General features: G+C 36.4%; 1 protein-coding gene across 9 annotated transcripts in view; it reads right to left on the bottom strand.

Annotated features, from left to right (window-relative positions):
• Positions 1–26928, bottom strand: part of OSBPL6 (oxysterol binding protein like 6) — a 224105-nt gene that overhangs the window by 79344 nt on the left and 117833 nt on the right. For all 9 annotated transcript variants that reach the window (XM_077154279.1, XM_077154285.1, XM_077154283.1 and 6 more), the window contains one exon: positions 14635–14884. In XM_077154279.1, the coding sequence (XP_077010394.1) occupies positions 14635–14733 (99 nt within the window). In that variant the 5' untranslated portion in view covers positions 14734–14884. The remainder of the gene's footprint in view (positions 1–14634; positions 14885–26928) is intronic.

Below are 26928 nucleotides of genomic sequence, written 5' to 3'. Positions count from 1 at the left end.
TCTTGAACAATAAAGTTGTATTGATGTCACTATATTCCAGAGACATAAAAAATGCTCCCCATGCAAATCAAGTAAATTACTTAATAATTTGAGATGATCCCCTATAAGAAAAAAAAGTTCCCCCAAATGCCTTTTTTTCTTTAAAAACAAGAATTAGAAACATTCAAAGGCACACATTTTAGTAGCAGGTTACCTCATCATTACTAGTGGAATATCAGCAAACAACAACAAAAAACCCAGTAAAGTAAATATAATAATATAGAAGACCAGAAAGTGCCAGTGAAATGTGTCATTCAATCACTCATGCATTCATAAGTTCATTCATTCATTCGTTTAATCAACAAATCATTATTGGGTTTATTATTGTGGGAACACTGTGCTAGGAATAGATGAAAGGGCTATGGCGAAGAAAATATATGAGAACTGCTTTTGTGATACTAATGTTCTAAAGAGAGGTATTATCATACAAAGGACCAAATAATGCTGAAGGACTTTTAAAAATCCTTATATTACATCTGTTCCTTGTGGCTCCTGCTTTTACTTAGTCATTGTTTCTGTTAGGTGTCTTTGGTGTGAGTTTCTCTTTAAGGTTCGTCCCCCACCCCGCCTGCCATCTGTGTATCTTCAGACTGCTGGGCAATAAAAACACATACATTGCCTCCCCCACTCTCTCAAAAACAAATAAAAAAACCTCAACATGATAAGAAAACAAAACCCAGAAAGAAATTTGACCTTAGCAACTATGTAAGCAGAAAATAAAGGATTAACTCAAGCAACTTGGCCAGGCGAAGGAAATGAAATCCCTTGATATCCAAATCAAGCCACAAATACAGCAATCAATTTTTTATGTTTAACGTGCTAAAAATAAGTATTGTTTCTATAGGTACTTGGAGATACTTAAAATGTTGCTAGAATTTTGTGACTCGTAAGAGTCAACAACCAAACAAACCAGAACTTTCCCAGAAAGTATGTTGCCCAATTTAAACTAGATGACATCTCTAAAATACCTATCTCAGTACTGGCACAAAGAAACACTCAATATTAATTTCTTCTCTACCTCATTTAAAAACCAGTTTATATTCTTGAAGAAAGAAGGCCATTCATTGCAAATATAGTACAAGTATATATTCTAACTGAAAAACCTAAAGCCCAAATTTTATTGACTTATCAAGGCACAGAGAACCAAAAAATGCTTACTAAGAAATAGTAAGTAAATGAGTATTTTATTCAAACTTGCTACCATAAATGTATGTATTATTTTACAGAAAAACTTTAAGCATAATTTAGAAAATTAACAGCTGATACCTATTAATAAAAATTGTAAGTACCTTAAAAAAATAAGCTGTTTCATTTAACCTCCAAAATGATAATGAAGAAATCAAAGCTCTTACACGAACTATTAAGTCTTATATTTGTGTAGTATTAGAACCTAAACCCATCATTGTATATGCAATAACAAAAAAATTAATCTACTACTCAAGAATTATCTTCAAACTCATGTTTTTAAAACCAAAATCATATCCTTGAATAGTTATGCAATCATACAACAAGATGTTCATTATTTTTAATGACACATTTAACCACTTGAATGCTATAGTTTTAATATCAGCAACTATGAAGAAGACAGTTTCTTCACTTATCATACTCAGTCTCAAACACTAGTCAAAGCCAGTGCTCCTCAAGGGCAGAAGCCAGGTCTTCTTGGTCTTGGCATCCCATCAACCACACTCCACCCTGTTTCCATCCTAGCACAACACCCTGTACAATGGAGTAAGAGTTTCAGTGCTCTTTGAATAATTTGTAGAGAACAGTCTCTCAGCAATGATTAATACATGACAGGGTATATAAAACTGCCTTCTAGCTTCAGCTTGAAATGATAAAAGTTCTGGCTCCAAGAATACAACTTTTGCAAACACTGAAAGAACTTAACCTTTAAAGGGTGAAAAAGCATTAATCACAGAGCTCTAAAATTTAATTTTAAAACTAAGACTGGTCACTGGGGGAAGACATCAAATTTCATTTGGTAACGTCTTCAGGAACAAAAATCAGTTCTTTTCATGAGGTCTCACTTGAGATCATAATGAATGTTATTTATTTATTTTTTTTGTACTTTTCTTCACAGGATGGTTATTTTCATATTCATTCAGTGTTTGGAAACACAAGCCACATAATCTCAAGGCGTAATACATATTTCAAAAGTAATTTAAGGTTTACATAAACTCAATTATTCTTTTGAATCAAGTTTCCTCTCAAATACTACAACTACCACTTAATTTCCAGATCAATTTTTTAAGGAACTTAGAACCCACATAAAATGGAAGTACTTACCCTCCATTTCCCTCTGCTTAGAGGGAAGAACTGCATATTCAGCTTCGGCATGATTTTAAGCATCTGCAACGTATAATTTTCTAGCAGCTCTTTAATATGGTAAAAGTTTGGTTCCCAGATTAGTGTGAGCTCAATATCTCCCAGACAGTCAAGTGGAAACATGCCAATAGGACTGTGTTCTGGTTTACTTGGTATCAAAGATGTGAGTAAATAGACAGACAATAAGACATTTAAGAATAGCTGAACGAGTTAGTGTAACTCGTGCAGAGAACGAGTCCAGAAGGTCTGTTAAGCAGTCTCTTGGTTTGTTTAACTTTAGTTTCATCTCAAAGATACAAAAGGAATTACCTGAAACATTTTAGGCTGCGGTTAAAATTTTCTTTATAGCCCCACCTCTCAAACAAATTTAGGACAGTAATAAGGGGAATTGGACCATTGCTCTCTAAGTGTTAACTCCATGGAAACTGTTCATCTGATTATCTTATTTAATATCTTCAAAGCAAAATATCCTAAATAATTAGAAACTTCTAAGGTATTTCCTTCTTCAACATTTTGGCTTTTATAATTGTCTCTCTACTTAGTTATATGTAATTTCAACATACCCACAATATTTCAGTGATACTAGTAATCTTCATGTGATAAAGAGGATGGCAGTTATTTTTAGTGATTTCTATATCCTTACCTCTATTCTTTTCATGGATTACTTCATTTCACATCCACTACAGTTCTATGTTAACGACTACTAAATTTATTTAATGGCTGATTAAACTTATACACAGAGAGGTTAAATAAGTTGCCCAATGTCAAACAGCCAGTAAGTGCTGGAGTAGGAATTGGAATCAAGGTTCTACACTAGAGCCTAAGCTCTTAAATATTACCTTCTACTGAAGTTAAAGCTAATGTTAAACAACAAAAATTACAGCAATTTCAAGTAGCATATGCTCTCAAGAGTAATTGACCACATCAAAAGGCATCCTCTCCTGCAATATTCCATGGAATTAGAGTGTAAAAATGTGCAGAAGAAAAAAAGAAAAAGGGCACAGCATTCTAAAATATAGTGCAACCTCAAGGTTAATTTTCTTTGCAATCTAACTTAATTTCCAATTTCTAAGAACTAGGAGCAAATCAGCTCTTACTTCAGGGATGCAGTATATGATGTGGAGAAAAGAACATAGGTTCAGCAGTCATACAGACCAGCATACCAATCCTTATTCTGCTATTCACCATGTGACTCGGCAAATCATCATCCTCGCTCAGCCTCAGGGTCCTCTAGCCATAAAATGGGAATAATAATGTCTACCTTACAAGGCATTCCAAGTCACAGAGTAGGCACCAGTGTATACACAGTGTTGCCCAGAGACTGGCACATAGCAGGCACTCAATAAGCAATGTCAATAAAAATCATAGTTATAAATGCTACAAGAATACATGTCTAAGAACCATATGCATTCTCTTGGCCACAGAAAGGTGTCTCCAAACACTGTGCAAGACTACGACCCTCGTACATCAGGGCTGTGCTCTCCACAGTCTGGGTGTCCTTTTGGAAGGGATGAACCCATACTTTACAAGGCCATCATGTTACGCATCAACCCAGGAAGCACAGTCAGCACCACCCTGTGACCAGAGCATCAGAATTTACTGAAAAAGCTGATGGAGTAAGTGGAGACAGAGTTCCTAGTTACACACCAGTGGGAGATCAGCGCAAACAAGTGACACAGACTCTATGCCCTTCTGAAAGCCTACAGCAAAAGATGTGAAGACACTTGCCTACTTAGTAATTTCCATTAGGGACTTTTCTTGAATGGCATAAAATATTAAAATCACCAAAACCAGAAGGCCATAGCTAAAGAAGTAGTAATTTACTACTTCTCCAGTAACAATGATCTTGCCTTCACTGAAAAAGAGCAGAACTGAATTATCCCCACATACGCATCAGTAAATGAATGGAAGAAAATTTTATAAACAATGACTGGAAAAAGTCCATACAGCACACCTGAGAAATCCTGAGAGGGAAAAGCAATGTCATTACAGTCACAATTTCGCACTGAATATGAAAGTCATTCTGAGCCAAGAGCTATAGCCCTACATTGAACTGGTATGTGAAAACTCTGCATTGAGAGAAATACTATTTGGACCCATCAAGTGGTCCATTTATAGCCAAGAGCATTTCAGTGATCTTGACTTTGAAGTACTAAAAGGTTTTGGAATAAACAACTTTTTAATTCCCATGGTTGCCTCAATATAGGAATGGAACAAGACCTTGCGATGAACTTGCACCTCATTTTTAACTCAGCTCTCACAAACAATTAGCAATATCACTGGAAAACTCGGCAACAGGAATAAAAGCATATAATGATCATACTTCACACCAAACAGCAATTGCAAAAATATGGCAAATAAATGCTGAGCTATTTCAAAAGTAAAGGATCTGGAACATTCAGAGTTAATTTAAAAGGCAGGATAACAGTCCCATGTGACTTAAACAGAACACTAAAGTTAATTAATAATTTCCTATAACACTATTAAAATTACTCAGAACAAAGACTCAGAGCATATAATCAATGACATAATTTTGCTAACAAGAGTAAAAAAAAAAAAATCCCATATATAACTTTTTATATTTATGTATGCATATTGGGGCAAGGACTTGCACTGTTCTGATCACTTTTGGAAATTCTGAGCATAAATATCTATAATATGCCTATATATACTCAACAAATACTTGCTGAATGCATGAACAAATACGTATTTGCCATAACATATACATCACCCAAATTTCCATGATTAAATTACCATGAGATGAACATAAATACAGTAGTAAGGAGGGCAAAAAGTGGCCCAGCTCCTCAGCATCTCAAAGTTTTTAGTTTTTAAAACTTGCTCCAAGTTTTCCACGTGACATACACTTCATATTCATTTTACTTTTACCTTATATTAATGCAATTAAGAAGATGATTTTATTATTAAAGTAGCAAACATACATATATATTTACTGTTCCCAATTACTGTTTTCAAAGCTTTATGTGTATGTGCATGACTTTTAAAATAACATATGTTTCTGATAGGAGAAGCAATCACACATTTATTACAGAAATTTTTGGGGAAAAACAGAAAAGGAAAGAAGAACAAAACCAGCAATAACCAGCAACAAACTCTTTCAATAACTTGGTTTAATTTATCTCAGCTGGTTTTCAATGCATATGTACATTCAAAAAAAATTTTTTTTTTGGCATGGGCAGGCTCTGGGAATCGAACCCAGGTCTCTGGCATGGCAGGTGAAAATTCTGACACTGAACCACTGTTGCACTCCCCTGTACATTTAATTTTAAAAAGCAAAATTGGAATTACAGTATATTTTCAATTTAATAATCTGCATTTTTCAGTTAGCAATATATAATTTCCCCACAGCACTGAATATTTTTCAAAAACATTTTTAGCAGTGTGTAATATTCCACTGCATGATTATGAGATCAATTTAAAAATTATGAGATTATTTAAACAGGTTTAAATAAGCTCTGTTGTTAAATATTAGACAATTTCTTTTTTTTTTTTTTTACTAGTATAAAATACTATGCTAAACATCTTTGCACAGAAACCTTTGATTATTTCCTCAGGATACATATTTTAGAAGCTGAGTTACTGGCTCATGTGGTATGATGTTTTAAAGATTTTAGATCGTATTGCTAAATTTATCTCCAGAAAAACAGAATGAATTAAACTGTTTACCAGTAGTGCAAAAGGATGTCCATTTCCCTGAAAACCATACCAATGTGGCTTACGATAATTTTTACAAAATCGACTCCAGATTTGAGGTTAAGAACTCTGGCACTTGAAATATAAAATACACTATGAAGGGGGCTTCCCTTTATCTTTGTTACAGTATTTTACTTCCAGACTAATATAGTTACAGTGGATATGGGCAGAGGGATGAGAAAATTTTCCATCTGTCCACATTAAACATAAATTAAAAGAACTACAGTCCTGCAGGATAATGCTTTTACAGTTCTAATGAAACACATAAAATGTATTCTGTAAGAGTGATGATTTCCAAACCTGGGTGAACAACAGCCTCCCTGGGAAGCTTCAGTACAGGACAGATCCCTGGGCCTCTTCCACAGCCTACTGAATAAACCCTCTGGGGTTCATTAACTGATGATACTGTGGCTACATCTGTGTGGTGTTATGCTGATGAGCCTAAAAGGCAATGCTAATCTTGGATCTACAAAAGAATCTGCTCCTCTAAAAATGCCAACCTAGCCAGCTAATTCGAGGCAATAAGAGATAACCTCTTCAGTGAGAAAGTGGTAAGGCAGACTTAGAGAACAAGAGGGTTCTGGCAAGCACACAGGGAAAACAGCAAGCAAGTTCTTACCCAAGTAATGTCAAGTCCTGAAACATTGGTGCATAATGAGCATGAGTGCCAGGTGGCAAATTTCTTTCCAGTGGTCTCAGTTTCAGCACATTTGACATGACCGAACACATTCTGTAAACACATGGTGATGGTGACAGTGATGTCCAAATGGTAGGGACAGCGAGAAAACTGTGAGGCTCATTTCTCATTGCTCATTTCTTTTAATGGAAAATGCTAACAGCAGGCTTCAGCAATCAACCAAATAATCAAAACTCTTGATTACAAATGTAATATGTATAGTGAAAACACAGAAAATAGAGACTAGTCAGTCTATAATGGGGATATGAAAATCACTATTACTACTGAGGGTAAAAAAGAGGAGGCAATATATAACTCAGAAAGATTGACAAGAATGATGTATACAACATAATCTCAAATGTTTAGAAAACAGATGACTAGCTAGCTAGATGGATGGATGAATGATGGGTAGACGGATGGATGGACGAACAGAGGGATAAACAGAATGATACAGCAATTATGACAAAATGCTAAAAGTTGACGGATCTGGGTATTTAGGTAGGTAACATGTTAAGAGTTCTCTGTATGGGTTTTGTATTATTTTTACAACTGTCCTATAAGTTTGAAATTATTTCAAAATAAAATCTTATATATATTAAAAAAAGATTGAAAGTGCTCTCTTACAATGTTCATCGAGAAGTCTCTTCCCCAGGACATTCATCTTATCAAGTGTTTTACAATAGGACAAACAGTGGAAAGTCCAAGAGCCAAGGCTGCAAAACCAGACTTCCAAGAGCACAGCCTTAGCTGCTCATTATTTGAGGGCAAGTTATTTCACCATTTCATGCCACAGTCTAGTTCTCTGAAAAAGGGGGAAAATAATAATTCCAACCCTTCACAGTGAGAGCTCAAAAAATATTAGCTGCTGCTGTTCTATTAGTTTATTCAATAATTTGCATAATATTTAGACTTTTCAGAATACCCAGTTTACAAAATGCATCTAAATGACAAAAGTTGGTCACAATTTGTGTTTTTGCAAACAGATACTATTTTAGTATTGACAATGGTCTTAAGAACTAAAAAGTTGGTTCAATAGGATGATGGGAATCCCACAAAAAGCTAAACTGAAGTTGAAAGCAACTCAAAAGTTTAAATATACCTAGCAGTAACAGCTTCTTCACCAGCCTTGCTCTACTAAGGACATTCTGAAGATTTTCAGTTTGGGTTAGTATTTATCTCTGAACTGAGAGCTTGGTCCAGGGTTACCCTGAAAATCTCTAGAATTTTATGCAGAGGTAGGCATTTTCTGATTCCGATACAGGCAGATTTCAACTTATATGCCTCCTCACTAATAAAACTGGATTACTTAAATTGGAGTTTACATATCAAATCAGAAATACTTAGTTTTTTTCCTCCAAAAATTAGAACACTTTGGGTTGAGATAACATATTTTCCACAACTCAGAGAAGGAAATAGGTTTAACATTCAGACGACACTGACACTATACTTCAAAGCAGTGCTTTGGTTATTTCATTTAACAAAGCCATTTGAAGAAGATGCATTACAGGTTCAACTGGAGGAGACATATTTCAGTTTTGTTCATATAAATGTTACAGATACTAAGATCACACCCTGAGTAAACCTATCTTATATAACGCCACCGTACAGTAAATACTATGAGACAATAAAGAACATCATGTTTTATAAAATTTCATGTTTCAAAACAGACACCTTTTAGGAGATAACTTTTATCAGGCTGTATGTCTAAGAAGAAAATTTTTTATGAAAAATCTGTACATAACATTGACTAGGAACATTTTTTTTTCCCCCATGGGCAGGTACCGGGAATCAAACCCGAGTCTCCAGCATGGCAGGCAAGAACTCTCCCTGCTGAGCCACCGTGGCCCGCCCAGACCAGGAACGTTTTTACTTCTGGTTTCCTAGGCATTGTCTCACTTATAGTGAAAGCTGCATAGACAGCAGATGCTGCTGATGTCAGAACTGGGCAGTCACATCAGCAGCCCATGGCTACATGCAATCCACTAAGTATCTGCAGGGGGCAGTTTTAACATGTCATCAGTAGATACATTAACTGAATGGGCCACTGTTGGGAAAATTTTTGGATACTTATGTAATTGAAATCTTCGATAGCTATAAGGATTGATAATGATACTGAATATGGATTTTATAAAAACTAGCAAGAAGATTACTACCAACCTCTTTTGACTTATTTACAATTTGTTTCTCTAAAAAAGTTCTATATTTTATGATTTCTTAGTTTTGAACCATAAGGAGTGATTCATATTTTTTTTTCTGATTTTCATTAAACAAAAAAGATTCAGCTCATTTAAATTTACAATGTCAACACAGTGGGGCGACAAGAACACACTCTAGTAAAAAACACTATCATCTGGTAATTGTGCATTCCAGATTCAAAATTTCTAGTAACCATAGTGTCCCATTTTCTAAAATGACCTGTGAATAATACAAATAGCAGTTGGATAAGGAAATGCTAAGTCAATAGCTCCAGACAGAGGATTTGGTTTGCAGATTCTTGGGCTGATCCGAGAACTACAAAAACTGCCTCTACTGGGCAGTCTCAGATCTGCATATTTTCAAAACTCTCCTCCAATACGTAATCAGAAGGGCAGTTATGAAAACAAAGAAACTTCAGTTAGCTGATCACACCCTTAGTAAACCTATCTTATATAACACCACCGTACAGTAAATACTATGAGACAATAAAGAATATCATGTTCTATAAAATCTCATGTTTCAAAACAGACACCTTTTACTCCGTTATATCTGTACAGAACGCTCCCAACTTTTAGCTTTTGTCTAATACCATTTCCTTCATACATCTTAGCCAGAGGTCATTTATTCCATCATCTATCAACTTTCAGGAACAAGCAGAAGGCCCTCCCTCTCCTGGCTTCCTTCTTCTACCTTTTTTTTAAAAATTTATTTATTAATTTAAAAAATTTAAACAAACGAACTAAAACATTAACATATACAATCAGTAATTCACAATATCATCACTTGGTTGCATATTCATCATTTCTTAGAACATTTGCATCAATTCAGAAAAAGACATAAATAGACAACAGAAAAATAAATAAGACGAAAACAGAAAAAGAAAGATTATACATACCATACCCCTTACCCCTCGCTTTCATTGATCACTAGCATTTCAAACTAAATGTATTTTAACATTTGTTCCCCCTATTATTTATTTTTATTCCATATGTTCTACTCATCTGTTGACAAGGTAGATAAAAGGAGCATCAGACACAAGGTTTTCACAATCACACAGTCACATTGTGAAAGCTATATCATTATTCAATCATCATCAAGAAACATGGCTACTGGAACACAGCTCTACATTTTCAGGCTGTTCCCTCCAGTCTCTCCATTACATCTTGAATAACAAAGTGATATCTACTTAACGCATAAGAATAACCTCCAGGATAACCTCTCGACTCTGTTTGGAATCTCTCAGCCACTGACACTTTGTCTCATTTCACTCCTCCCCTTTTTGGTCGAGAAGGTTTTCTCAATCCCTTGATGCTGAGTTGCAGCTCATTCTAGGATTTCTGTCCCACGTAGACAGGGGGAGGGTGGTGAGTTCGCTGGTTGTGTTGGCTGGAAAGCCTTCTCCCACCTTTGACTATGCCTCTTCTACTCTCAAAATCCACTCTTTTTATGACACTTAGAACTCCAAACCATACCACTGTCTATCTCTGTATCTCTGTCATCATCTACTGACCTCTTTATCCCTCCACAACTACCAAGGCCTCCCAAACCGGGTTCACAAATCTTCCTCTCCATCTCAACTCTTCATTCATCTATTCATTCAACATTTATCGAGCCATACCATACATAAGATACTACGCTGGGTGCTAGGGATACATTATTAAACAAAATATAAATCCTGTTTCAATGGAACAGATATTCCAGGGTTAGGGAATAGAGCAAGGGGATATAAACATAAATAAACAAATAGGTAGCATGTCAGATGTGATCTGTGCTTTAAAGAAAGATAAAACCAGGTAACTGGACAGTGGATGATGACTATATATAGGAAAGGGCAGAAAACACTTCCCCAGAAGGACGCATTTGGAGACTACGCCTGGGGTTACTAGATTTTCTGATTTTTCAATAAAAGAAAGACTATGGATTTTAAACAACCAAATTTTAGTTGAAAAAAAAGTTCTATAATTTACTAAATTCTGGAAATGTTGTGTTCATAAAGTTCTTACTGCAGGACTTTTTATATCCTCAATTTATTAATGTACACTGCAAGACAGCTATTGTGTTTAGCATTTCTCTAACTTGCTTGACAATACAGGCAGCATCTCATGGGAGCATTCCTTGGCACTTATTTTGGGAAATGATGGTTTACCTATAAGTCCTAAGTATCTAATCAATTTCTTCATTACCTCTTCAGAAATTTTAGGGTGCAAATTTCTTATAGCTTATGAGTCATAGTTGATCTTACATACATACAAAGAGCAAATTTGTTAGATACCTTAACATCTAACACCAGGCTTGAATGAAACATAAATGGAGTAATTACTAAATCACACTTGTCAAGTACTAAGTGGGGTCCTGACCCTCTCACTGGTGAAGAAAACTTAGTGAAATCACAAGGTCACTGAATCACTTCATTTCCCAACTCTGCCCCCCCTCCTTCGCCTGTTGTGCTGCATAATTTAATGAAAGGAAGGACAGCCAATTACTACTATGCACTTGGCAGAAGTTCTTCATTTTACTTAACTCTGAGGAAGGAAGAAGGAGAAGATAGATAAATCTGGAATGGAAAACTTGTAATGAAGAGACTAATATTATCAGAAGTCTTTCAAATCATCCTCTAGGTCTATTAAAACATTTGAGGTGTAAGGCTTGTCTCTGACGAATTACAGTGCATGATCTGTTTAAAAAAGCTTACAATACAGTTGAGGAGATGAATATATAAAAAGATCAACAATATAAAAATGCAAAATATAGTAAAAAAAATTCTGTAAAAGTTTAGAGACTACAGAGGGTGATGTGGGTTTGAGTAGTCAATGAAAACGTCATGTGAAGTCCCTGAAGCAAAAGGGTCCTTGGGTTGAAAGGAGGGTTGGAGAAATTCTATCCATGAGAGACAAGGGCAGAGGTGGAGTCAAGGCAGCTTCAGGTAACAACAGGAACAAAGACAGTACATGTTGGGAGGAAAATGGGAGATGAGGCTGGACCAGATGGAGGGAATACCCTGGACAGCCTGGTATCAATGGATACCAAGTAAGCATACCCGGACTTCATTATGTCAGTAACAGAGGTAAATCTGCCACTTTAAGGCAGAGGTTTGATCTGGTAATGTCGTGAGACAAGGACATTCTAGAGGATCTCTTCGAGGTGGTAAATGGCTGGGCTAGGGACCTGATGGGAATTAGAAAGGGATGAAGGAGACTGATATTATGAAGGGGAAAATAATCAATAGGACTTCTTAACCTACTGAATGTGGGAGTAGCAAATGAGAAAGGCACAACTTTGACCCTGGGTCCCTGAGACAATGAATATCCCAACAGCAAACTAGTTTATATATCCTGATTTGAAGTGACAATAGTACATCCAAGTATAAGTGCCCAATCAAGTAATTAAATACTTGCGACTAGAACACAAGAAGAAAAATGAAATAGGGTACACTAAGGTACCACTGTGCTCTCAGCTGTGTGCTAGATCCTTTACCTGCGTGACCAATTTAGGACAGGGCTGGAGTGTGCCATTTAACACCAGCCACATGGATGCCAGAGTCAAAGCAGGAGAACAGATGGTATTCAGTGCAGGCTAATTTATCACACTTTATGTCCCTTCACTATAAAAGGGACCCTATTACAGCACTCAGTCATCACACAAAAGTAAATGCACAAAAACACTGATACGGCTCAGAATTTCTGATTTCCGTTAGTTAATGCTGTGTTTTAGGTAGCACTTGAGACAGGAAAGGAAAATTGTTCTTTTTATCCTTCTCTCCCTTGAAGGAGATGGACAGACACAAAACAGGAAGCAGGAAAGAACTGGTGGATAATGCATTTTGGAGCATTTCCACCAGCTGAGATAAGCAGGAATTACAATAAAACTTTCTCCTTAAAGAACAATATCCATTTAGACATTGTCTCTAATTTTTCTAGATTACATTATCAATTTACAGAATGCTACTTTCACTCTCATCATAAAACTTTTCATTGGCAAACCGGCTAGAAATCACACATTTCACCATCAGGCTCCTCCTCTGGTAGACCAGCGTCTCAGTTTTTCCCCGTTGTTTTGTACTCTGGTCCCAGAGCTCAGGTGCAACAGGGAGATCAACAATGTACAACATATGTTTCTGCAGCAGTCATCAGCCATTTGCATTTGCCACAATTCTCCAGGGTGAGCTGGGTATCAATCCCTTTCTTCCCACAACAGCTAGGAAGGCCATACTGCTTAAAATTCTCTCAATTTCAATGTTATGAGCAAAAATGAAGCATGGAGAAGCCGTGGCAAAAAAGGATCACAGGGCAGGTGAGGTACAGACTGAATTTGCAAACCCTAGCAAGCATCACAGCATGCAGTAGTTATTTAATATAAAACAGTTTCCATTTATGGTACTCTTACTTTCTTTGACTTCACAAATACAATGCAATAAATGGTACTACTAATGTAATTAATGATCTAGTCAATAGTAAAACTGCTGCTAATAAACAGAATATAAATGTCCTCTCTGAACTCTATAAAAGGACATCAATGTCAAAATTCCCCAAGACCAATAATGGAAATATCTGCCTTCGGACCTGTGAAAGATATCCATGTAACGAACTCTAAGTCTGATAGATTCCACTGGAATTTCTTGCTGGGAGGGGCTATAGACCAAGGGTTCCCTAAAGAACATCCAGAGTAGTGCTCTCCCACTATGCAGAAGCATGAACGCACATCTGGAACTGGCTGCCTCCACACCAAAATTTTATACTATACTATTGACTAACTGATGCTCATACTTCCGGAAAACAGGCAATATACTTTGAACATGTAAAATGGCGGGGGGGGGGGGGGGGCGCGGGAACAGACACTTCAAGAACGCTCACTAATTGAAAGTCCCCAGTTGAAAAGTTTTAATAAAAAGCTAGCAACATCGGCTTATTGTGAATTCCCAGTTACACAACAAAATTCCTATCACGAAATCATTTTACGCAGGAAAATAATTATATTCAGACATGTGCTGGACAAAACTACCACCTGATTGACAATGAAGAGATTTCGTATGATTGTTCTTTACACAATTCCTTCAGCAGTATAGCCACTAAGGCAGTAATGATGTGACTCTGTAAAAGAAAATAATTTAAGGAATTGGCTCAAATGGGACAATGGATGTTTTCTACCATAATGAGCAACAATGGCTTACCTTTTTTTTTACTGCCTTTAAACACTGTCTGGATTCTTACTGCTCTTAATTCCCTGATACTACATTTTTATTTGTATCCTCGAATCTGGCTGTTAGTTACCAGGTTCCAAGAAACACCAAACAAAATTTAGCACTTGGCAGACCTGAGAGAAACTTGGAGGAAAAAGTTCTTTGCTGGTTTACAGACCCTTTACCCATCTCATGAATGACACAGGGAAAGCAGAATATTCAAGTTGCTGATTCTGGCTTTCCCCTTCAGGTACCGTGAGAACACCGCCAGGCTTCCCCTCTTCACCCTTTCTGTGATCTGCACTCTGAAAAGAATCTTAAGCAACAGAAAAGCAAGAGTAATCTCTTCATGACGTTTTCAGTTAGATCTACAGAAAATAATGAGTTTTCCTGTGGAATAAAAGACCTCAAAACAAAACTTCATAATTAAATTGCAATCCCATCATATTACATTGGTACTGTTTTTAGGTAAAATAATAAAATGTACTTTATGCTCTTCTCTTACCTGCCTACTCTCCCTTTGGGAGGATGTTGAAGAGGCACTTCTATGGGTTGGAGTGGATGTTTTATGAGCAGGGGAGATGCCCTTCTCGTCAGAACTCATAGTTGCAGTTAGAGGCTAGTTATATGCACTTAAAAGCATCCCACTCTTGTTGAAAACTCACAAAGAAGTAGATGATTTTTTCAGCTTTACTCCATTTCATGAATCAGATTTGACTAGAAAATGAGGCAAATTTTGAGGATGTCCAAAATACCTAAAATCAAAACAAACAAAAACAGCTCATGTAATTCAAAAAATAAAAAAGATCATTTATACTTGAGGAAAAAATATTTACTGGCATATAGTGAAAGGAAAAACTGACTTATGAAAATTAATTCTTCTTCTAGATTAAGGTAAAGGATAAAAATCTTACACTGTGAATACTTAAGTTAAAGCTTGCCTCCAATAGAAGCATTATTAAATTGGTCTTGTCTCCCATAAATGTAACATGATATGCTAAAAAAAAGTTAAGCACAATAGTGTAAGATCAAAAGCTTAAACAGTAACCTGTGCATCTCTCACCAAAAGTTAGATTACTAAGGAAAATTTTATTCTCTTCTAAGAAGGTGGAAGGCAAAGTCTTAGCCACCATTTTAATGGTACCATTCCTTAAAGGAAACACAGAACACTGTGTAGGTCCTTGAGCACAGTTTCTTTAGGGAAAGAAAGCTGCCGGGGATGAACAGAAATCAATCTTTAGGCCAAAGAAAAGTGAGACCTGAACTTCAGTCCTGTACATCATGACTAGATATGGAGAGGAGGGAAAGGCAAGGTAAAGGATGACAGTGCCATTCACTGAAAGAGAGCTCATCAAAGCAAATCCAGGATTGAGGGGAAGGTCATTGGTATGGTTTTAGACAGACATATCGAGTTTGAGATACTGCTGAGGGCATTCAAATGAAGCAGACACAGAAATGTCAGTCTGGAGCTTACAGGAGAAGTCTGAGAATGGATCCATAACAATACAAACTTAATAAATGACTTGTGTATCTCATGTAAAATCTGCACACAAAAACTGCAAATAGTTATAGTTCAAAAAACCTGCAGGATTGTGTAGTGGGTCACCTGACCCTGAATGTGCTAATTAGGAATCTGATGGTCATCTGGTTGTAGAATTAATTTTTTTTAAATCCCAATAACTAAAAGGAAAATTATCATAAACTGGGGAAATTAGAGCCTAGTGAATAAAACTTGTAATACTTTCTTAAGATTTCAAATTCATTGTTGCCACAGGAAAAATAAAAGCCACTTATTCCCACACCTGTAAGATATTCTCTTGAAACAAAACTAGTTTTTGGCAAATAGAAATGCAAAGAACTACTGGGCTCTTTTGCTGGCCAGAGAAGAAGTTTCATTTAGAATTGGCAAAAGGTCCTAACAAGCTGACACTTGACAGATGATCAGCAAATCCTTTTGTTTTATGAAAGCAGGTTAGTAAGCAACGTTTCCAAAGCCAAGCTCTAGTGTTAGCAAACAGAAAGCAAGACCAGTGCTCATATCCGGGATTTGAAGTACTTTGTTCTCCGGTCCACAGATGTTTTACACGTAGATCCTGACACTTGAGCCAAAAGTATGGTGGTTCTGTGATGTGCTCAACTGTCCCTGTGGGGTGAGGTTGAGACAACCGCTCTTTAAACGCTATCCATTTGGAAGTAAATTCAATCTAAGCTACTTTGAGGGCCAACATTTCCTCTTTTGGACTTTTTTTCTTCCCTCCAACACGATCCAATTGTATTTTCCTCATTAACACCACACTAACACCTTGGATTTTGCTTTAATTTAAAATGAGATTTACAGGGTGACCTGTAATGATGAAAAGGCAACAATTTCAGTTGAATTACAATTATGAATATACTAGATAATATTATAAATAAAGAAGAGTGAGAGATTTTAATTCATTCCAGGAATTGTTTTGTGAGGTTATTTTGTTTCCACTAATTATTGGTCTTTTTGTTGTGCTGGTTTTTTTTTTTAACAAAAGAGCACCTAATAAAAGGTTGACTGTCCTTAAAGAGCCTTTCAACACTGATTATACTTCCAAACCTCATTATCAATCAAGTGTTTAATCACTTGCCCTATTTACAAATACATTACAAAAGTAAGAGTGTTTAAGTTCTGTTACAAGGTTCCATTTACTTTTCTTCACTCCTGGAGTATAAGAATTGTTGTGATATAAAAGAATACTTACTTTGTCTCTATTGAAACACATTTTCAGAAATTACCTAAATAGTATTCTAAACCAAAGAAAGATCATAGATTTTAAAGTCAACACCAACACATAGTAATTCTACTCAGCAAGAACAGTATTGTGGCTGAAATTAACAGCAATATGAAAGCTGAATATGTCATTTTTCTTCCTCATTCTTCCTGTATGTGAATGGAATCACTACTTTTGTTGCTAAGTGCTATCACATTTCCATTTACAATGACTGACATAAAATTCAGATTAATGACCCAGGGAGCCCTAACTAAAGTAAAAGGTAGCAGGAAAGACTCCCAGAATAAACTTCCTATTTATAGGCACCATTAATTGTATGTATCCAGCGACATTTGAAATTGTGGATCACCTGATATTGACCATCATGAGCTTACAGAAAATGAGGGCCAAGGCTTTGTTTTATTCACCACTGAATCATCAGAGCCTAGACAGTCCCTTGTTTTAGCAGGTACTCAATAATGAATGAACAAGCTTGAGTGAATGAGCGAATAACTTTAGGAGGCAATTCCACACATAACATTTCAAATGACCTACAAAACATGCCACTAGATGAGCACATCAGATAGTACTGTGTACACTCCGCAGATAAGGAATCTGGGGCACATCACTGATTACCAATCACTGCTTTCAGAGCCTTCCTTGAGCTTGGTGCTGAGGCTACAGATAGGCTCACAAACACCAGGAGAACACAATCAGCCAAATCTATAATGTGGGAGAGTCCACATGGCAGATGCCAGCTTCCTGCACAACAGACAAAGGGAAGAGAAACTGTCATAGAATAAAAGAAACTTAAGAGATTTACGACCAAATGCCATGGGTGGAGCTTGATTGGATTGTGTTTCAAATCAACCTCTGCAAAAAGGATCTATTGAAATCACGGGTAAAAACTGAACAAAATAGATACCATATGATAATAAGGACCTGTTAATTTTACTGAATGAGAAAATGGTATTGTGGTCATGGTTTTAAAAATCCTTATCTGTTAGAAATACATACTTAAATATTGATGGGTAAAATGATCCAACCTCTGGGGTTTGCTTTGGGATGTTTTTTAAAAGCGTGAGGAGAATAGCTGAAACAATAATGGCAGAATCTTAACAATCATTGAAATAATGTATAAAGAAGGTTTGGTTATGTACCCTTTCTACTTTTGTATATGTTTGAAATTTTCCATAAAAACTAAAAAGAAACGGAAGCAACTGCTGACGAAGGCTGGTTTACAATTTAGTTGGGAAGAAAGTCTACTGAAAAGACAACTTAAACACCATCAAGAAGTGCTGTGATAAAAGAAGCAGAGGGTGCTACAGAGTACAGAAGAAACACTCATTAGTCTGGTGGGGCCAGAGTGGAGATGAGGTGAAAGTTCAGGCTGTCACAATAAAAAATGAGGTTATTAAAAGGCATCACTTAAACCTACAGTGCAGTGTACGTGTCAAAGATGGTACACATATCAAAGATGATTTTTAATAATGCACAGGCTAAGAGCCACCACCACTCATTCTTTTTAGCTGCCAGCTGCTGCTGCAAAACCCTCAGGAGAGGAGAGGCAGTCACACTTAAGATCTCCCTTCTGCTTCTCCGAGGGAATCCCACCCTCACAGTAACAATTATATCTGACATTTAGAAGGACACATTGCAAGAAGGCCACTGAGAACTGTTGCAATGTATGTAAGAAGCGTTGCTTCATGGTCTGCATGAACTTAATAAAGCTGTGGAGTAGGAAAGCTAGTATGATGGCTTCCCTTTCATATGTCTAATGAGTGCTCCAGGGAGTGTCACAAGGTCACACTTATTTTTAGACCTTTGTCCTCGCACTAACTGAAGTTGATGAGTCAGCAAAAGTGACAAGCAGCTGAAGACATTTTATGCTGAGAATCTTCAGATACTGATAGATTATTTCCCATTTTATAAATTATCTTATTGTAAAACCCAAATGCTAAGCTTTCCTTTAAAGATTTCTCTTATTATTGCATATTATAGGTATTTTGATCTGTTAAAATTGGTTTCTTTCTTTAACTGACATTTTGAGAAAACTTTTATTTTTTTCCTTAACATTTATAAAATACAAGTTCATTATATTGGTCAGCTTTAGGCTAAGGTAAGATATGGCCCAAAATCTCAGTATTTTACAGGAAAGGTCTATCTTGCTCATGTTACATGCCTTTCAGTGGTCAGGTGCAGCTCTGTTCAGTGTCCCTTTCATTTCAGCCTGAAGGAGCAGCCCCCACACAATGGACACAAAGGACCCACACAGAACCATGGGGTAGTTCTTAAAGCTTCTGCTGGTAGATGGCAGATGTCACTTTCACTCACATTTTACTGGCCAAAGCAATTTACAGCTAAAGGTCAATAAAGTGAGAAAGTAGAATCCTCCCAGAGGATAGACAGTGGATACTTAAGCACAATAATAAAATCTACTAGAGTCACTGTAGGAAAAACCTTAAAAATGCAGATAAATGAAAAATATTTAAATTGCCTCTAATTTCATCACTTACAGATAACTGTTGATATTTTTGGTTCTATCTTAACCAAAGCAGGAGAATGATATCCATATTGATTTCTAATATGCTTGTTTCAATCAACAATATATTGCTAATAGGCTTCCTTTTGAACAAAGAAACATCAACAGTATCATCTGTAATCACTACATATAAGGGACATTTAGGCTCTTTTCAGCATATTTTTAATATATTTCGAAGCAATGATATTTACCAAAGAAGAGTTCGTAAAGGTTATATATTCACTTCTGGTCATTATAAAATGTCACTCTTTGTTTTTTGAAATATTTTTTCCTCAATCTGGTATTATTTGCTCTCTTTCTGTTTGCAAGTGATAAGTGAAACCTCATTTAACCTTCTACATTTAATGCTCTGTATAATTTTGTACTGTATTACTCCAGTAAAGATCATATCGGGCTTTTAAAAATAAAATTTCAGTGACTTTTTTTCCTTCCATTTAATGTTATAGCTAACAACTGGCCTGCCATATCCCTTTATACTTTCTATTTTTTCATTCTTCTTTCTTTACTTTAATGTTTGATTGCTTTTCCTTTAAATTCTGCCTATTGTAGAATACTGACTTTTATATGGGCTTAATTGACTTTTATATTGTCAGTAATTTTAAAGATATAATTCTCCTTTTAAATTTAGCTTTTCTAAATCATGCTGGAACATGATCTAGATTTAGTACAGTCTGTAAGTGACACAGTCAAAAGTAAAATGACATCTTTTGAATCTTCTGCAATATGAAACAGAGACAGAGAGAGATATATCAATTAGTGATATATATATGTATATATATATATATCACCAGTTTTTTTCTCTTCCCAGTTCTCACTTGTAATCGTGGTGATTTGATCTGGAGCTTTATAAAATTACACTTAAAATTATAGAGTAATAGTGAGGAACTGCTACCACTTTTCCTGGCTTGGGCCATATCTGGATCTCAGTGTTGGTGGAAAGACTCTAAGAAAAGAACAGCCTTTTGCTGCCCTTTCCCTTCTGCAAGGGGAGCTGAGGAATGCCATAGTCAGAGCCTGGCTAGGTTTTCCTAACTTTGAGACGATGCCTTCATAAAATGAGGGCCTAGTCCTCCATAGTTTTGAAATTAGATTTTGCTATAAGTTAGTTGTTTGGGTTACTGGTAGTTTGTCTTTTTCAGTGTTCAACATTTGCATGACTATTTATGGAGGGGTCACACTGGGAGGCCCTAGACACAAGCCACCTAGGTGGAACATTTCTATCTATCGATCTTATTAATGTAAATGCCACCCTTGCACTGCTGAGTGGAGGAAATTAGTTTTCTATCAAGGTCAATACAGGGCAATGAATACCTGTTGTCTTTATATATTAAAGTTTTTTCTTTCCTAAAACATTAAGGGTAGGTGTTCTTTTTTATTTCTGAGGTCATTAATCCACAAGTGGGAAAAGAAAACTAAGGACTGATTCCAAGAACAAAGCCAGCGACTTCCAGAAAAGATAGACCCGTAAGATTTGGTAAACAGTCCTCTTTCCTAGAAAAATAACCAAAGAACCAGGAGCACAGCATTTAAAAATAAAGATCACCAATTCTTACACTAGGAATAGTGACTACCACATGCCACAAAATCTGAGGGATACCTACTAGAATCACTTCATTCAGGACCAAACCAGGACACTGAAACCAATGTACATTTTCCCCTACTCCAGACAGGGAGACAGTGTTAGAGGAAGAAGTCTGGCAAATACTACCAGTTCCCTCCAAATTGGAGAGTTGAGGGAGAAAAGGCACAAGGCAAAAATTTGTTGGAGAACAACAGCCTTCTGAGGCTTTCAGGCCTCACAGTGGCTACGTATTTGCAATCCTGTCTTGCTCTCTGCTTCTAACAGCATCACAGATGATGAGTACCAGTCCCCACCCCCACCCCCCACAGCTTCTCTCAGGTACAGTAGTTAGAAAAATAAGGAGGAACAAAGTACACACAGACAGGAATTTCCTGATTATCATTGATCAAGACTCCACTCACTCTTTCCCCACTCTCTTTGGGCCACTTCCTAAGTAAATTAATAAGATAAACCTACAACCCACATCACCTGGCCCTCCGGGGTATATTTTAAAAGAAGATTTGAGGAACCAAGAATAATTGGCACAAATAACCTTTTGACAAAGAACAGACTTCACACAAATAAAAGTAAAGTGAAAAAAAAGTTGTGTTTCCATAATACCTAGGAAAAAATTCTTCCCTCAAAAGGAGAGAAAATTGTGACATGCAATAGGCTGATGCAGGGCTTGTTTGGAATGTTTATCCTAGCAAAAGAGGGAAGTAGCTCTGGAGCACAAGTGCTTTACAATGTCACAAAATTTAAAGAAAAAAATGGAGACTTTGCTTAAGACAGAAGACAGACATAAATGCAAAGGGAAATGGCAAAGGTAAGAAACTAAGGAAACAAATAACGTGTGTGTGTGTGTGTGTGTGTGTGTGTGTGTGTGTGTCCTGGGGTAGATTCTTCTAATTAACTCTAAGGTGGAAAGCTGAAGAAAAAAGCAACTGAAGAACACAACATATTTAAAAATATAAGTATAGCTAAAGCTCCTCTGAAAGGAAAATTGATGTCCTTAATCATATACATTACTAAATATGAAAGAATAAAAACAAATGCATTAACATTTATAACTTATGAAATCAGAAGAGAAAAGTAAGACAAATATTGGGAAAGCATAAGGGAAATAATTTAAAATAGTTGGTTCATAAATCCAAGAAGTATTTCTTTGAATTAGCAAAACAATTATGTGGATAAGTTGTTAACAAGGGCCAATGAAGAAAAAAATAAACTGTAAGTACCTAAATAAGGTTATGAAAAGTATACAACCAAAGAACAGAAGAAAATCTCGTAATTATGAGATAATTGCTATAATCTATAATTAATAACTGAAATTAATGATGTACTTAAAAAGTATGTCCATTCAATATCCATTTCCAACATTTTCAAAAACTGCGAGCAAATATTGGGATACATGCTCTTTATTTCTGTGCTGTTTTTGAACATGAAAACACATAAGCACATGCACACATATATAAATCAACCCAGCAACTAGCTGGGTTCTATGAAGAAACAGCATCATTTCCATCAAAGTCAGCAACAAGATAATGATGGTGATTACTGCCCTATTGACACTGTTCTGAGTGTTAGCTGATACACTTAGACTAGAAGACAACATAATTGTCCATTCGAAATGTCTCAGAGAATCAAATGAAAATCAACCAGGAATGTTACAAAAGTACTTGGGTAGAGCTGGTAACTCGCTCTCTTAATATAGCGGGTTACAAAATTAATATATTAAAACAGTTTTCTCATATCCCAATATATAGAAATGTAACTGCAGAGTGTTTGTGAATAGATAAAAGCAGAAACCAATTAACGCTGAATCCTGGAAATTAAGGAATAGTCTCAAGTTAAAAGACCTAGTTCATAAAGTCATAAAATTCCCAGAAACAGGCAAACCATGGTAGCAGAATTCTTGCCTGCCAAACTGGAGACCTGGGTTTGATTCCCATGCCTGCCCAAGCGAGAAAAAAAAAATTCCCAGAAGCAACCTTTTTCTTTTTTTTAACTTTTTTATTGTATAGTATAACATACAAACAAAGCAAAGAAATAAAAAAGCAATATGTTTCAACAAGTAGTCACAAGAAAGATCCCAAAGTCTGTCATGGGCTACCATACCATCCTCTCAGATTTTGCTTTCTAGCTGCTCCAGAATATAGGAGGCTAGAAATACTTTTTTATCATAACAATCAACTTTTTTTCCTTCCTTTTTTCTGTGTAAAATAACATATATACAAAAAAGTAATAAATTTCAAAGCACAGCACCACAATTAGTTGAGAATATATTTCAGAGTTTGACATGGGTTACAACTCCACAATTATGGTTTTTACTTCTAGCTGCTCTAAGATACTGGAGACTAAAAGAGATATCAATTTACTGATTCAGCAATCATATTCATTTGTTAAAGCCTATCTTCTCTATGTAACTCCACCATCACCTTTGATCTTTTCATCTCTCTCTTTAGGGGTGTTTGGGGTATGGCCATACGTTTTCATATCAGAAGGGTCTGTCACCAATATGGGATAGAGAGATGGAACTAGCTGATGTTCTGGAGAGGCTGGGCCCTCTAAGTTTCAGGACTTATCTGGTCCAGGGACCCATCTGGAGGTTGTGGGTTTCTGGAAAGTTACTCTAGTGCATGGAACCCTTGTGGAACCTTATATATTGCCCAAGATGTTCTTTAGGATTGGCTGGAATGGTCCTGGTTGGGGTGTTCTAGTTTGCTAGCTGCCAGAATGCATTATACGAGAAATGGAATGGCTTTTAAAAAGGGAGATTTAATAAATTGCTAGTTTACAGTTCTAAGGCTGAGAAAATGTCCCAATTAAAGCAAGTCTATAGAGATGTCTAATCTAAGGCATCCAGGGAAAGATACCATGGTTCAAGAAGGCCAATGAAATTCAGGGTTTCTCTCTCAAGTGAGAAGGCACATGGTGAACACGGTCAAGGTTCTGCTCTCATCTGGAAGGGCACATGGCAAACATGGTGTCATCTGCTAGCTTCTTCTCCTGGCTTCCTATTTCATGTAGCTTCCCGGGAGGCATTTTCCTTCCTCATCTCCAAAGGTTGCTGGCTGGTGGACTCAGCTTCTCGTGGCTATGTCGTTCTGCTCTGCTCTCTCCAAATTTCCTTTTTTTTCCAAAATGTTTCCTCTTTTTATAGGATTCCAATAAACTAATCAAGACCCACCCAAGTGGGCAGAGGCATGTCTCTACCTAATCCAGTTTAGCAACCACTCTTGATCACTCAAGATTACATCAAGATCACACCAAGATGTGACTCTCTTAATCACATCTCCAAGGACATGATCCAATTACAGTTTCAAACATACAGTACTGAAAAGGGATTAGAAGAAATGGCTGCCTTTACAAAATGGGATTAGGATTAAAATACTGTTTTTCTAGGGTACATATATCCTTTCACACCAGCCCATGGGGGTTGGCATGTTATGATAGGTAGCAATGTGTAACTGAAGCTCGCATAAGAGTGAACTCCAGAGTAGCTTCTTGACTCTATTTGAACTCTCTCTGACACTCATCCTTTATTAGTTACACTTCTTTTCCCCCTTTTGGTCAGGATGGCATTGTTGATCCCACAGTGTCAGGGGTGGGTCCATCCCTGGGAGTCATCTCCCACATCGCCAGGGAGACCTTCATCCCTGGATGTCATGTTCTACATAGGGGGAAGGGCAATGATTTCACTTGCAGCGTTGGGCTCTCTCAGAGAGAGAGGCCAGATCTGAGCAATCTTTATAACTTATATAGAATCTATACGAAGATCTCCTCAGTGCATAAAGGTTAGCAGTAACAATAACAACTGTGATCACTAAGAACTTCTATGTGCTTGGCACATTCTGAGTCTTTACAAGTATTCATTCATTTAATCTTCCCAATACCAGCATTTACAAATGAGGAAACTGAGGCCCAAGAAGCTACAGTTCACCCGACTAGTAAGTGGTGGAGCTAGGACAGACACCAGCTGCCTGGCTGCAGTCTGTGGACCTAACCATTCTGTATGTGCCGATAGGAGCATCTGTTCACTGAAGCACAGAACCACAATCCAAATGTGTACTCAAGATGAAACTGGTGAAGAGCAGGGGCCTAGACTGTAAGCTCTTATGGCAGTCACATTTAGTCCAGAGTGGTTATTATTATTTCTGGACTTTGAGAGACTGTTTTATATATGTAAAACCTGATATTCAGAGATAAGAACAAAGACAATCAGGTTGGGATTAATGTAATTCAGAACACAGGGGTAATGAAGACAGTGTCTATATTTTAGAACCTCACCTACTCCTTGAGACCAAAGGAAGAAAGGTTTATTTTGTCCAGAACCTACATTTTCTGTAGCACATAATCTAACTCAACTTGTCTGGTTAGATTATTTAAACAATCGAAATACAGGGAGTCCAGAATAAGAATGAGGGCCTTTAATCCCATATAACTTAATGTAATACCTGGATCTATCCCAGAGTATATTAAGCAGATAGTGAAAAAGTATTGGCAAAGTCCCTTGAGGGATAGGAGTAAATATATGGAACTATTAAACTTTACCACCAGAAAAACCCTTGATACTGTGTCAAACATTAGGGACACGCAAATCAACAGGCCAAGCCCTTCATCTTGAGGCTTGTTCTTGTGAAGTTTATGTATGCAGTGGAAAAGTTTAGCTTAGCTATAGGTATGCCTAAGTGTTACTTCTGGAGGACCTTTTTTATTGCTTAGATGTGGCCTCACTCTCTCTAAGCACAACTCTGCAACCCTACATGGGACATGACATCCAGGGGGTGAAAGTCTTCCTGGAAGCGTGGAAGATGACTCCCGGGGATGCGTCTGTCCCTGGCACCGTGAGATCAACAATGCCATCCTGACCAAAAGGGGAAAGGAAGCGTGACAAATAAGATATCCGTGGTTGAGAGAGTTTAAATAGAGTCCTTTTTTTGTTCTGTTACAGTATTTTTATCTATCTCATCAATTTAAAAGGGCTTTTTATACTTATTTAACATGTTAAACCCTTGTCATAGGTTATGATTTTTTTTCTAGTTTTTAATTTGACTTTTGTTTTTGTCTGGGGCATTTTTTTCTTTATTGGGCATTTAGAAATTTTATATTTTTGTGATCAGATTTTTTCATCTTTCTTTCCTAAATATTGGTTTTGATTCCATGATTAGTAAGATATTCCCCAACCCAAGATGATTACATTTTTCCTCACACTTTAATGGTTTTAAAAATTTTAGTTATATAAACTCCAAGGATAAACATAAATAAAATATGCTAAATGCATTTGAAATCTGTTTTATTTCTATTTAAAGTAGAGAATCAGTAAAAGGACTATGAAAGGAAGAAGGAAGGCAAACATAGAGAGATAGGTACTTGCACATGTATAAATGAATACAGCAACACTGGACCAATGGAAGAAAAGTTTGAAATACCATACACATTCCCACAAATGTTTTTAAAAATGGAGCACAAAGAAGAAAGTTATAGGTTTCCTAAATCATCAAGTGATATCCTAGTCTTGTTGATTTTAAAATAACAGTAAAAAGACAACATGATTAAGTATTTTCACAACTTGAATCAAATGTAGGGAAGGCACATCTTGATATGTAAATTAAATAAAATCATGCCAAAGGCCTAATTTGACAGAAGTGGGAGACTGATTTATATTTCAAGTTTAAGGAAAAGTCTTGGATATCAAAGGTTTTCACTTCCATTAGCTCACATTGCCTTGAGCTTTCAGAACCAATCTAAATTTTTGTAATGACTTAAGAATTGTTCTACTTAATTATTTGTAAGTTTTCATTTGGAAATTTCTCTAAAATCCAGCTTATATCAGCCATTTCCTAATAGCACACTAGTCTCTGTTAAATTATAATGTGATAATATCTTTATTTGAAAACTGTAATTTGAGCTGACACACCCTCTAACTGGACATATGCCCCGAGATTTACTAATTAA

The sequence above is a fragment of the Tamandua tetradactyla genome, chromosome 3, assembly GCF_023851605.1.
Source record: "Tamandua tetradactyla isolate mTamTet1 chromosome 3, mTamTet1.pri, whole genome shotgun sequence".
NCBI lineage: Eukaryota > Metazoa > Chordata > Mammalia > Pilosa > Myrmecophagidae > Tamandua > Tamandua tetradactyla.
The sequence above is the reverse complement of the archived record's forward strand: the minus strand, read 5'-3'. Positions and strand labels throughout refer to the sequence as shown.